This window comes from Vulpes vulpes, chromosome 3 (genome assembly GCF_048418805.1).
Source record: "Vulpes vulpes isolate BD-2025 chromosome 3, VulVul3, whole genome shotgun sequence".
Taxonomy (NCBI): domain Eukaryota; kingdom Metazoa; phylum Chordata; class Mammalia; order Carnivora; family Canidae; genus Vulpes; species Vulpes vulpes.
This window is the reverse complement of record NC_132782.1, coordinates 131,441,674-131,454,200: the sequence shown is the minus strand read 5'-3', so window position 1 is coordinate 131,454,200 and position 12,527 is coordinate 131,441,674. Positions and strand designations below refer to the sequence as shown.

Here is a 12,527-nt window from a genome sequence, read left to right as displayed (position 1 = left end):
TTATTTACATGAGATTTTTCTTGTTTCTTGGTAGGCCTGTATCACTGTAAACTTCCCTCTTAGAACTGCTTTTGTTGCATCCCAAAGATTTTGGACTATTATGTTTTCATTTCCATTTGTCTCCATGTATTTTTTAATTACCTCTTTGATTTCTTGGTTGACTTATTTGTTGTTTAAGAGCATATTGTTTAGCCTCCATGTGTTTGTGTTCTTTCCAGGTTTTTTTTTTTTCTTGTATTTGAGTCTTGGTTTCATACCGTTTTGGTTGGAAAAGATGCTTGATATGATTTCAATCTTTAATTAAACTTATTGAGACTCATTTTATGGCTTAACATGGGATCTGTTCCAGAGAATGTTCTGTGTGCACTTGGAAACAATGTATATTCTGCTGCTTTGGGATAAAATGTTCTGAGTATATCAAGTCCAGCTGGTCTAATGTATCATTCCAAGCCACTGTTTCCTTATTGATTTTGTGTCTGGATGATCTATCCTTTGATGTAAGTGGGATGTTAAAGTCCTGTACTATTATTGTATTACTGTTATTTTCTCCCCTTATGTCTGTTAATATTTGCTTTATGTATTTAGGTGTTTCTGTGTTGGGTGCATAGATATTTGATAATTGTTACATTCTCTTGTTGGATTTTTCCCTTTATCACTATATAATGCCCTTCTTTGTCTCATATTACAGTCTTTATCTTAAAGTCTCCTTTGTATTAGTATTGCTACCTCAGCTTTTTTTTTTTTCCACTTTCATTAGCATGGTTATTTTTTTTTCCATCCCTTTACTTTCAGTCTGTTTTTGTCTTTAGATCAAAGGTGAGTCTCCTGGTACACAGCACAATAGATGGATTTTGTTTATCTATTTAGTCACCCTATGTCTTTTGATTGGAGCATTAAAACATACACATTTAGAGTAACCATTGATAGGTATGGACTTATTGCCATTTTATTAATTGTTTTCTGATGGTTCTTACAGTTCTTCTCTCTCCATTTCTTCTTTTGTTATCTTCCCTTGGGATTGATGGCTTTCTTTAGTGTTAGGCTTGCATTTCTTTGTGTGTGTGTGTGTGTGTGTGTGTGTGCATATGCGTGCGCATGTATCTGTTAAAGGATTTTGTTTTGTTTTGTTGTTTTTTAAAGATTTTATTTATTTAAAAAAAAGATTTTATTTATTTATTCATGAGAGACATAGAGAGGCAGAGGGAGAAGCAGGCTCCTCGCAGGGAGCCCGATGCAGGACTCGATCCCAGGACACCAGGATCACGCCCTGAGCTGATCAGGTTGCTCAGCAGATGCTCAACTGCTGAGCCACCCAGGCATCCCAAGGATTTGGGTTTGTGGTTACCATGAGGTTCATATATAACATCCTAATTATATAGTAGTTTATATTAACTTGATAGTTTGCTTAAGTTCAAACTCATTCTGAGAGCACCGCTTTTTTCTTATTCATGTTTTATGTATATATTTTACATCTTTTTATTTACTGAGTCCCTTAAGTAATTTTTAGATACTATTTTTTTAAGTCATAAAGTTAATTATAATTCCAATGTAGTTAATATACATTGTTATATTAGTTTCAGGTATATAATAATAGCAATTCAATTCCATATATTACTCAATACTCTTTATAGTAAGTGTACTCTTTATCACCCTCACCTGTTTCATCCATGTCCCCTCTGGCAACCCTCTTTTTGTTCTCTATAGTTAAGATTCTGGTTTTTGGTTTGTCTCTCTTTTTTTCCCCTTTGTTCATTTCTTTTCCTTCTTAAATCCTACATGAGTGAAATCATATGGTATTTCTCTGATTGGCTTCTTTTGCTTAGCATTACACTCTCTAGATCCATCCATATTGGTGTAAATGGCAAGATTTCAATGTTTCTTCTGGCTGAATAATATTCCTCTGTGTGTGTGTACCACATCATATTTATCCATTCATCTATAGATGGACACTTGGGTTGCTTCCATACCTTGGCCATTGTAAATAGTGCTGCAACAAACATAGGGGTGCATATATCCCTTCAAATTAGTGTTTTCGTAATCTTTGGGTAAATATCCAGTAGTGCAGTTACTGGATCTTAGGGTAGTTCTAATTTTTAACTTTTTGAGGAACCTCCATATGGTTTTTCACAGTGGCTGCACCAGTTTGCATTTCCATGAACAGCTTACGAGGGTTCCTTTTTCTTCACATCCTCACCAACATTTGTTTGTGTTTTTTATTTTAGCCATCTGACAAATGTGAAATGATATCGCATTGTGGTTATTTGTACTTCCCTGATAATAAGTGATATTGAGTATCTTTTCATGTGTCTGTTGGCCATCAGTATGATGAATGTCTGAATAGAGAAAGAATGAAAGAATAAAATGAATGAATAGAGAAATGTCTGATGATTCTACTGCTTTTGTCTTTTAATGTTCATACTAGCTTTTTTTTTTTAAGGTTTTATTTATTTATTCATGAGAGACACAGAGAGAGAGAGAGAGAGAGAGAGAGAGAGAATGGCAGAGACACAGGCAGAGGGAGAAGCAGGCTCCACACAGGGAGCCTGACATGGGACTCAATCCTGGGTCTCTAGGATCAGGCCCTGGGCTGAAGGCGGCGCTAAACTGCTGAGCCACGGGGGCTGCCCCATACTAGCTTTTTTTAGTGATCTAACTTTGTTTGCTTTACTCATGAATTTTTTTTTTTCAAAATTTTCTAATTATAATTTATCTTTTTTGCTTAAGTCTTAACATTTCTTGTAAGGCTGGTGTAGTGGTGATGAACTCCTATAATTTTTGTTTGTCTAGGAGACTCTATTTCTCCTTCTATTCTGAATAACCTTGTTGGTTGGAATATTTTGGTCGTAGGTTTTTCCTTCCAGCACTTTGACTGTATCCTACCATTTCTTTCTGGCCTGCAAACATTCTACTGAAAAATCAGCTCCTAGCTTAATGAGATCCTCCTTAAACGTAACTAACTGCTTTTCTGTTGCTACTTTTAAGATTCTTTATCTTTACTCTGACATTTTAATTATCATATGGCTTGGTGTAGATGTCCTTAGCTTCATCTTGTTAGGGACTCTCTGTTCCTCCTGGACCTAGATGTCAGTCTCCTTCCCCAGGTTAGGGAAGTTTTTAGCTATTTCTTCAGATTTTCTGCCTCTTTTTTTCCTCTCTCTCTCTCTCTCTCTCTCCTTTTTCTGGGACCTCTACGAAATGAATGTTAGTACACCTGATGTTGTCCTAGAGATCTCTTAATCTATCCTCTTTTTTTTTTTTTTTAATGTTTTTAGAGGGGCACCTGGGTGGCTCAGGTGGTTAAGCATCTGCCTTTGTCTCAGGTCATGATCCCAGGGTCCTCGGATCAAGCCCCGCATCAGCTCCCTGCTCAGAGGGGAGTCTGCTTCTCCCTCTCCCTCTGCCCACCCCCCCCCCACCTTGTTCATGCTTGCTCTGTCACTCTCTCAAATAAATAAATAAAATCTTTAAAAAAAAAATAGGGGATCCCTGGGTGGCTCAGCGGTTTGGCACTGCCTTCAGTCCAGGGCATGATCCTGGAGACCAGGGATCGAGGCGTGGAGCCTGCTTCTCCCTCTGCCTGTGTCTCTGCCTCTCTCTCTGTGTCTCTCATGAATAAATAAATAAAATCTTTAAAATAAATAAAAATAAATTAAAATAAAATGTTTTTAGTATTTTACTATTCAGCTTCAATACTTTTCATTATCCTGCTTTCTAGATTGCTGGTCATTTCTTCTGTGTCCTCACCTACTGTTGATTCCCTTCAGTATATTTTTATTTCAATTACTTTATTCTTCTACTGGTTGGTTCTTTATACTTTGTTGAAGTTCTGAGTTTATCCACTCAAAGTCCAGTGAGCATCTTTATGACTATTACTTTGAATTCTTTATCATGTAGATTGCTTGTCTCTTTAATTTTTCTGAAATTTTGCTTTGTTCTTTTGGCACATATTCCTGTCTCATTTTGTTTGATTTTCTATTTCTGTGAATTAGGCAGAATAGGTTATTTCTCTTAGACTTGAAGTAATGGCTTTGTGTAGGAATATCTCTGGCGTACACCATGACTGTAACTTTAGCTGGATGGCTGAAGCTCTAACAGGTGTAGGCTGCCCTGCAGGGATGGCTGGAGCTGAAGCAAGCTGGCTAGGGGTTCCCCTGGCACTACACACACAGACGCCCTGGTAGGACAGCTGAAACAGGTACACGTCGGGGGGTTCTGGGGCACTCCAGGCATGTAGCACCCTGGTAGGTTGGATGGAGCCAAAGCAGGCAGCAGTATGGGTGGTTGGGAGGGGGGTCCCACAATACTCTGCACATGGGGCACCCTGGTAGGACAGCTGCTGTTGAAGCAGGTATGGGCTGGGAGGTCCTGGGCCAGTAGGGGCCTCATGAGTCCTCTACAGCTGAAGCAGGTACAGGCCTAGTATGGTACATGATGATTTGTGCCTGTGGTTACCTTGGCAAGACAGCTGGAGCTGTAGTGGGTGCTGTCCAGGGGTGATTCAGTGTGCACTGCCCTGGGGCTACCTTAGGGAGACAGCTAGAGCTCTAGCAGGCACAGGTTGGAGGGCCACCTTTAGGGGCAGCTGGGTTTGGTGTGGGCCAGGGGTCTGGGCACGCACATACCAGCACCTTGGATACTATAGCATTCGGAAGCTCCCTGCACTTTTGGCAGATACCCTAGGGCTCATTCCTTTATGTTCCAGTTGTCCTTTTAATCTATAGCTTTTTCCTGTGCAGCTGAGGCTCCACTGAAGCAGCGGGCCAGCTTGGATACCTGCTCCTGTGTTATCAGGGTAGAGAGGGAACATAAACCATGCTGCTGACCCATACCTGTGACCCACAGAGACCGTTCTTGTAGCTCCCTGCCATTTGTCAGATGCTTTAGAGATGGTTCCTTTATGTTCTACATGCCCTTTTAAAGTGTGTTTTTTTTTTTTTTTTTTCTGTACTCCTGGTTCCTCGGTACAATTTACCCACTGCAGTTTGCAAGATGGCGAGGAAAGTCTACCTCCTCTGACTCCTTGGTTTTATTTTAGCTAAAGTTATTGTGGGGAAGGAACACTTTATTCGTGTCAAAAAAGCCAGTTGACTTCTGGGTTCCATCTTCACTGCAAGAAGTTGCCTCAGGAAAAACTGGCCACAAATGCCTAAGTTTGCCCAAGTGCCCAGCCTGGACTTGGTACTGGAAAGCTTGGTATTGTCCTGTTTCCTAACTACCTTTGGGGAATACCTGCAGATATAAAGCTCATTAAAGTGTGAAAACCTGGTTCTGCATTCTCCACCTATAAAGAAATACAGGAGAGGTGGAGAAGGAATACACTATAGCAGTTTTCCCATGTAAAACTCTATGGATTTCACTGGACTGTTGGAGTCACCTTGGACTCCAGTCATCTCCCATTCTTGCTAAGATAGCTTGAGAGATACAGAGAATTCACTACCTCCTCAAAATCCCAGCTGTCTTTGAACAATGTGACAAATATTTCCTTTTACTTCTGCTTTCTGTATGAGATGGCTAAGCAAGGAAGAAATCTCTGAGAAAATAACATTTCCTCTTCCACACTCAGTACGGTGTAGTTGCTTCACTCTGATTCCTTGAGCTTTATTGATTGAAATCGGAGGATTTTTTAATTTATATTTGATTTCCTTGGTGGCAGTGGCCAGTGTTAAAAAAGCATCTGGAACCTTTGTGGTAAGTTAAGACTATTCAAGGATAGAAGAATTTTCTCCCCAAAACTTTTCCAGAAATGTAACTTAAAAAGGCTCTATAAAGGGATCCCTGGGTGGCGCAGCGGTTTGGCGCCTGCCTTTGGCCCAGGGCGCGATCCTGGAGACCCGGGATCGAATCCCACGTCGGGCTCCGGGTGCATGGAGCCTGCTTCTCCCTCTGCCTGTGTCTCTGCCTCTCTCTCTCTCTCTGTGTGACTATCATAAATAGTAAATAAAAATTAAAAAAAAAAAAGGCTCTATAAAGCATACTCTTTGGAGATTATAATCTATGCATAATTATATGAAGTTATATATGTAATTTATGAAAAGTAATAGTCTTAATCCTTGATTAGTAAGCATGACTTTTAAAAAGTGAGTATTTAGGGCAGCCCCGGTGGTGCAGCGGTTTAGCGCCGCCTGCAGCCCAGGGTTTGATCCTGGGGACCCTGGATCGAGTCCCACATCAGGCTCCCTGCATGGAGCCTGCTTCTCCCTCTGCCTGTGCCTCTCTCTCTCTCTCTCTCTCTCTCTCTCTCTGTGTGTGTGTGTGTGTGTGTGTGTGTCTCTATGAATAAATAAATAAAAATATTTTTAAAAAGTGAATATTTAGAGGCACCTGCGTGGCATCTGTCTGCCTTCAGTTCAGATCATGATCCAGGGGTCCTGGGATCAAACCCCACATGGGGCTCCCTGCTCAGTGGAGAACCTGCTTCTTCCCCTTCCACTCCCCCTGCTTATGTGCACTTTAATAAATAAATAAAATCTTTAAAAATATATGGTGAATGACATTTTATTGAAAATTACTTTTGAAAATATATGCACTCAATCATTAGGAGTATTTACTGGAAATGGCTTGGGAAAGAAACAGTGTTAAGGTTTCATCTAAAAGGTAATCCTGTTTATCATTTATTATGGGTTTTTTTTTTTTCAGGTGATATAAACATTCAATATGGTTTTAAAGCAGTTCTCACCTCTAAGCTTCTTTCCACAACCTCTTCCCCAAGGGGAAAGACTTCATTTTCATTTCTGAGAACTTGGTAGCTTTTCCTGGCATAATGAAGAACGTGTTACAGATTCAGGCTTTTAGGTTTCTTTCCATACTTAATATGCTTGATCTTTCATTATTTTCCTGAGATTTCTTCTCTGCCTTTATTAGTAAAGCCTTCTGTCTCTGGGAATTCTATTAAATCTGAAACTTCATCCCTCTGCTGTGACAAAATCCCTTCAGTCCTCATTTCATGGATATGCATTTAATTTTTTTGGTCTTTTCAGACTGACCCCAATTCTTGGCATTCAGAAGCATTCTCGGGAAAATGTGGTGTTTACACAGTTTATAGAGACTTTGCTTGAAGAATTACACTTAAAGAATGAAGACCTTGAAAGCTTAACTGTCATATTTAAAACCAGCTGTTAACCGGAGTGGTGAGTTGGATTCTGTTTTGTTTTTTCATTTGTTGCCCATTTGAATTCTTTTTTCATATTTGAAATTTTCAAAACCAAGTATAGACCTCAAGATATCCTCCGATTGCAAAGGAAGAACATGATATCCCTTAGTTCTCAGCTCCTGTTACTTTCTGCCCCATCCTTGTTATTCCTCCTTATTGGCTATTGCAGTTAGTTCTGTTTCTGGTATTCCAGAAAACTCCCTTCTACCAGCTCCCTAGTCAAACCTAGACCATCCCTCATGTCCCATCTTATTGGTTGAAGTAAATTGCTGTCTCTTGGGAAGAAACATAACTACTGCAGCCATCCACTGAGAACATCCTCATCCTACTTCCTTCTTGGGGAGACCACCCCCAACCCAGCCAATACCTAAGTCATCTCCTGGGCATCTAGATAAGCAGGTGAATGTCCAAGTCCGACTGTTGAATCCTGACCCTGCTCCTTGGCACACAGCCCTCCCCTGGTCTCCCAGACTTTTGCCTCTTTCACAACTATCAGTGTCCCCTCCCTCACCCTGCCTTTCACATACCTCTCTCCCTTTCCTCCACTTCTCACTTCGTTCTCTCAGGTGCTCAGATAGGTATTGACTTAATGTTATGATTGAAGAAATTCAGCTGAAACTACAAGTGAGAACCTCCTAGGGAACATTTTCCCTTTAACTTTCAATTTCTTAAATTATACAAACTTGTAAAAATTAGACAATACAAAATTGCATATGGAATTTAGAAAAGGAAAAATCCCCTTCTCACTGTGCCTCTAATCCTGTCTACTTTGCGGAAACACATTTGATAGATACCATTCCATTTTTTGTAAAAACAAAACCAAAAAACTCTTCAAGCACATTTTTAAATATATGAAGGATATTTGAGAGAGGAATTTTGGCAGAGAAGAAAGAACAACACATGCTCAAAAATTGAATGTAAGGAGTCAGTACTGTCAGTGCCTCCCAGTTTATACTCAGTGGCTTTTTCAAATGACCCTGCTCCCCTGAGGACCTTGTAAAACAAACGCTTTTATTCAGGGAATGAGTATAGTGAAGTTGGAGCTCTTTGTTTTATTGAGCTTCAGATACAGAAACTTGATAAAGAATGCCTTAACCAGAGGTCTTTCCAGATCTGCTTTAATAAATAGTACCATGTAAGAATCATTTTAATTAACATATTTGAAATGTGCATGTAAACAGATGCTGAAAGTCCTCAAAGTACTTGAACACCAGTAGATGTTTGAAGTGGACTTAACAGTACCTCTGTGATCACTGTTTACTTACCTAAACAGTGTAAATAATCAAAGGTAAACCTTTGTCCAGACTTTGTCAATATTATGAGATTCTGAATGAATTGAGCCCTCATACATAGTTTTCACTATAAGAAACAGTTGTGAGTACATAGATCAGGTTTTTTTTCTGCTTTGCATGATTTTTATTAATCATGAGTTCACTTGTATATAAAGACTAATGTCTAATATACTTGCTAATAGTAACTGAATATTGAAAAGGTCGTGTTAATATGTTTTCACTTGCAAATAAAAAAAATCCAGCTTTTCTTTTGCTGCTTAACAAATTACTCCAAAGACTTTGTTTTAAGCCACTACCAGTTTTTTAATCTCACATTTTCCATGAGTCAGGAATCTGAACACAGTTTAGCTTAGGGCCTGTAGCTCAGTCTCTCTTGAGTGTGCAGTTATTATAGTGTCCTCTGAAGGCCCAACTAGAGGAAGATCCCCTTATAAGGTCATTCTTATGGTTGTTGGCAGGATTTAGTTCCTCATAGGCTGGTGAATTCAGGGCCTCACTTTCTCACTGGCTGTTGTCCAAGGACCTCCACTTAACATACCTCATGCGTGTAAATGGAAGCCACAGCTTTTTTGTAACTAATCTCAGAATTGACATCCAATACTTTTTCTATGACTAGTTAGAAATTAATCACAGGTCCACCTCACATTCAAGGGGAGAGGACTGAATAATGGCATGAATACCAGAGGCAAGGATAATTGGTGGCCATCTTCAAAGCTGAATGGCAAAATTGTTAAGTAGTTTCCAGCTTCATATATAGTATATTACATTGTCTTGGTAAGAGTCTTGAACTTCACACTAATTGAGGGCAGCCCGGAACCAATCCACAGGCCCACAGGATTGCTATTAAACCAACCAGTGGGGGGCACCTGGGCAGCTCAGTGGTTGAGCATCCAGGTTAGGACCCCAGGGTCCTGGGATCAAGTTCTGTATTTGGCTCCCTGCAGGGAGCCGCCTTCTCCCTCTGCCTATGTCTGTGCCTCTCTGTCTCTCATGAATAAATAAAATATGTATTTATTATTTATGTATTCATTCATTCATTCATTCATTTATGGCAAGGGATGGGGAGACAGAAGAGGATTTTCTTACTGAACTAGACTTATCAATCACAGCCTTCTCTCAAGCTGAAGGGGAGTTGGGTCTACTCCACATAAACTACTATTGCTATATAATGAGGGAAAATGCAATGTATATTGGGAAGACAACACAAGAGTGTTCCCAAAAGATAGTAAAATAGCTTTTACTATTTTAGATGTTTTATTCAGACTGTCCTTTTTGCTTCACAGGTATAATCCATGAAGACCAAATAGAAGGTAGACTTCTATTCATCATTTCTGGAATTCTACCTACAATAATGTTCCAGTGGTGACTGTTAACTAGCTTTGTTCTAAGAAAGACCTTTAACTCCTTAGATTTCAGCCCCCTGCTTCCCAGTCCCTAACTGTACAGTGACTTCCCCTTGATTGAGGAGAACCATTATTCCAACCAGGATAACCAAGTCCCTGTATTCCCTAGCATTAAGACATAGTATTTTTATTTACTTGAAAATGAAAATTGAAGTCTTAAGTTGAAACTTTAATTTTAATGACCTCATTTTTTTCTGGATGATTGCAACCATCATATCAGTTGACAGAAACATTTAAGAACATTCCTATTTTGGCCTTGCACTCTAAACTCTAGATTCTAAGCAGCCAGAAAGAGGTCAATAAATGCAACCTAAAATGAAGCCCTTTGGAAGTCTAGTCATTATTCTTTTAAAGAAACTGTGTTATAAAATGGTCCTGAGCAATGTAATTTATTGTAGAAGTCCAAAACAGGAGTATCCCAGAATTTTCTGGACTCAAAGAAATAAACTAGTTTGTTTTCAAAAGAGACAATTATTAGCATTTACACATTCAAACACTTACTAAATTTAACAAAAGTACAAGACTTGGGGTATGCATCTGACTCTTGGTTTCAGCTCACACTCAGCTCATATAGTCTGCTTGAGATTTGCTCTCTCTCTCCGTATGCCCCTCCCATTCCTGCTCTCTCTCTAAAGTAAAATCTTTTAGAAAATATATTGGAAAAAGAGCACAAGTAGGAGGCAGAGGCAAAGAGAGAGAGCAGTAGACTCTCCTCTGAGCAGAGAGACTGACATGTGGCTCAATCCCAAGACCCTGGGTTATGACCTGAGCCAAAGGCAGATGCTTAACCAATTGAGCCACTTAGGTGCCCCTCAAATAAATAAATCTTTAAAAATAAAACGAGGGGTGGAGGGGCCTTGGATGGCTTAGGTAAGCATCCAGTTTGTTTCAGCTCAAGTCATGATCTCAAGCGTTGTGAGATTGAGCCCCACATTCGGCTCAGCATGAAGTCTGCTTGAGGTTCCCTTTCTCTCTCCCTTTCCCACTCGTGCACTTGCTCTCCACAATAAATATTTAAAAATAAAAAAGTGGGGGATTCCTGGGTGGCTCAGCGGTTTAGCACCTGCCTTCGGCCCAGGGCATGATCCTGGAGACCCGGGATCAAGTCCCACTTTGGGCTCCCTGCATGGGGCCTGCTTCTCCCTCTGCCTGTGTCACTCTGCCTCTCTCTCTCTCTGTGTCTCTCATGAATAAATAAAATCTTTGAGAAAAATAAAAAGTGTAAGACTTGTACAATGAATACTATAAAACAGACATTAAAGAAGGTATAGAGATATTCCATGTTTATGAATTAGAAGTTTTAATTAAGATGGTAGTCCTCCCCACATTGATATAGATCAATGCAATCCCTCTTAAAATCCTAGTAGGCTTTTTGAAATATTTTCAAGTCAATCCTAAAATTTCTAGGGAAATACAAAGGATTTCCAAAATAGCCAAAACAATTCTGAAAAATACTTCCTGATTTCAAAACTTACTACAAAGCTACAGTAATCAATACAATATGATACTTTTTTTTTTTTTTTTTTTTTTTTACAATATGATATTCTTAGGCATGAAGTTAAGAGGTCAGCTGGGAAGATGGCTGAGTACAAGGGTGTTGAGCTTCCCTTATCCCAGGATACAAGTAGGTAAACCAACCAGTGGGGTTGTATAAATAACCCAGTATAAATAACCCAGAAGATGACCCAAAGCCTGGCAGAATAAACTTCACAACTAAATGGCAGAGAAGAGGCCACAACAAAGACAGTAGAAAGGGCAAAGACGTCTGGGAGCGAGGCAGACTAGAACCATCCACAGTGGGTAGGTAGCCAGTGGCACAAAGGACAGAAAACAGACTTTCACACCGGAGAGCCCATAAATGGAGAGGACGAATCTCCATAATACTTGCCTTTGAAAGTGAGAGGTGGCAAATTTCTTGAGGTCCTACAACCAGTGGGAGTTAAATGGCCAGAATTTTAAAATGAGCAGGGTCTTAAATGGCCCTGCTCATTTTAAATAATGGTCTGGTATTTTAAAATCAGCAGGCTCAGCTCCAGGAGAACCTGGAGGGTATCAGGATGCAAAGCTCCTGCCCTTAAAGACTGTACAGATACAGCATGGAACCAGCAATTTGAAAAACACCAAGGATAGAGGGAAAGTAGAGTGATTTGTTCATCTTAGTGTGACCTCGAGAGAGGGATCACGGCAAGACCCCTCCAGGAACAAAGGAACTAGTGGGTGCCATTTTCCTCCATCCTCCACCCCCCATATAAACTACAGACACCTGCAGGGATCATTGCAGCATCAACACTTGTTGTCTTAAACCAAGTCCCACACCCACACTTCTACAGATCCACCTTCCCCAGTCACAGTCACCCCAGTTCAGTCACTGTGGGTCCCCTCCCCCCAAAGACCAGTGGAAACCCTGCCAATGCTACATCTGACTAACATGTTGTACAGGAACTCCATTCTGGCAGGGGCAGGTCTCATTTCACTAGCAGACCACCACACACCTTGTTAAACACTGCCCACAATAGGCAAAGACAGCCTCTGCAGACAACTGGACTGAAGGGGAAAAAGAGGGCAGGATTCAATAGCAGAGCACACACAACACCCATAGGAGACATTCCCTGAGACACCAGGCCCTGGAGAACAAGAGACACTGCACTACAAGGCACAACAGGACCTCTTCTAAAGAAGGCT

The 12,527-nt window shown here is 40.3% G+C and overlaps 1 protein-coding gene across 4 annotated transcripts in view; it reads left to right on the top strand.

Annotated features, from left to right (window-relative positions):
- Positions 1-11,064, top strand: part of RPAP2 (RNA polymerase II associated protein 2) — an 80,408-nt gene extending 69,344 nt beyond the window's left edge. For all 4 annotated transcript variants that reach the window (XR_003234686.2, XR_012000771.1, XM_025996493.2 and 1 more), the window contains 2 exons: positions 6,978-7,127; positions 9,726-11,064. Coding sequence is in view for 2 of the 4 variants with exons in the window: in XM_025996493.2 (XP_025852278.2) it covers positions 6,978-7,119 (142 nt within the window). In the remaining 2 variants the exon portion in view is untranslated. The remainder of the gene's footprint in view (positions 1-6,977; positions 7,128-9,725) is intronic.
- The last annotated feature ends 1,463 nt before the right edge of the window (positions 11,065-12,527 follow it).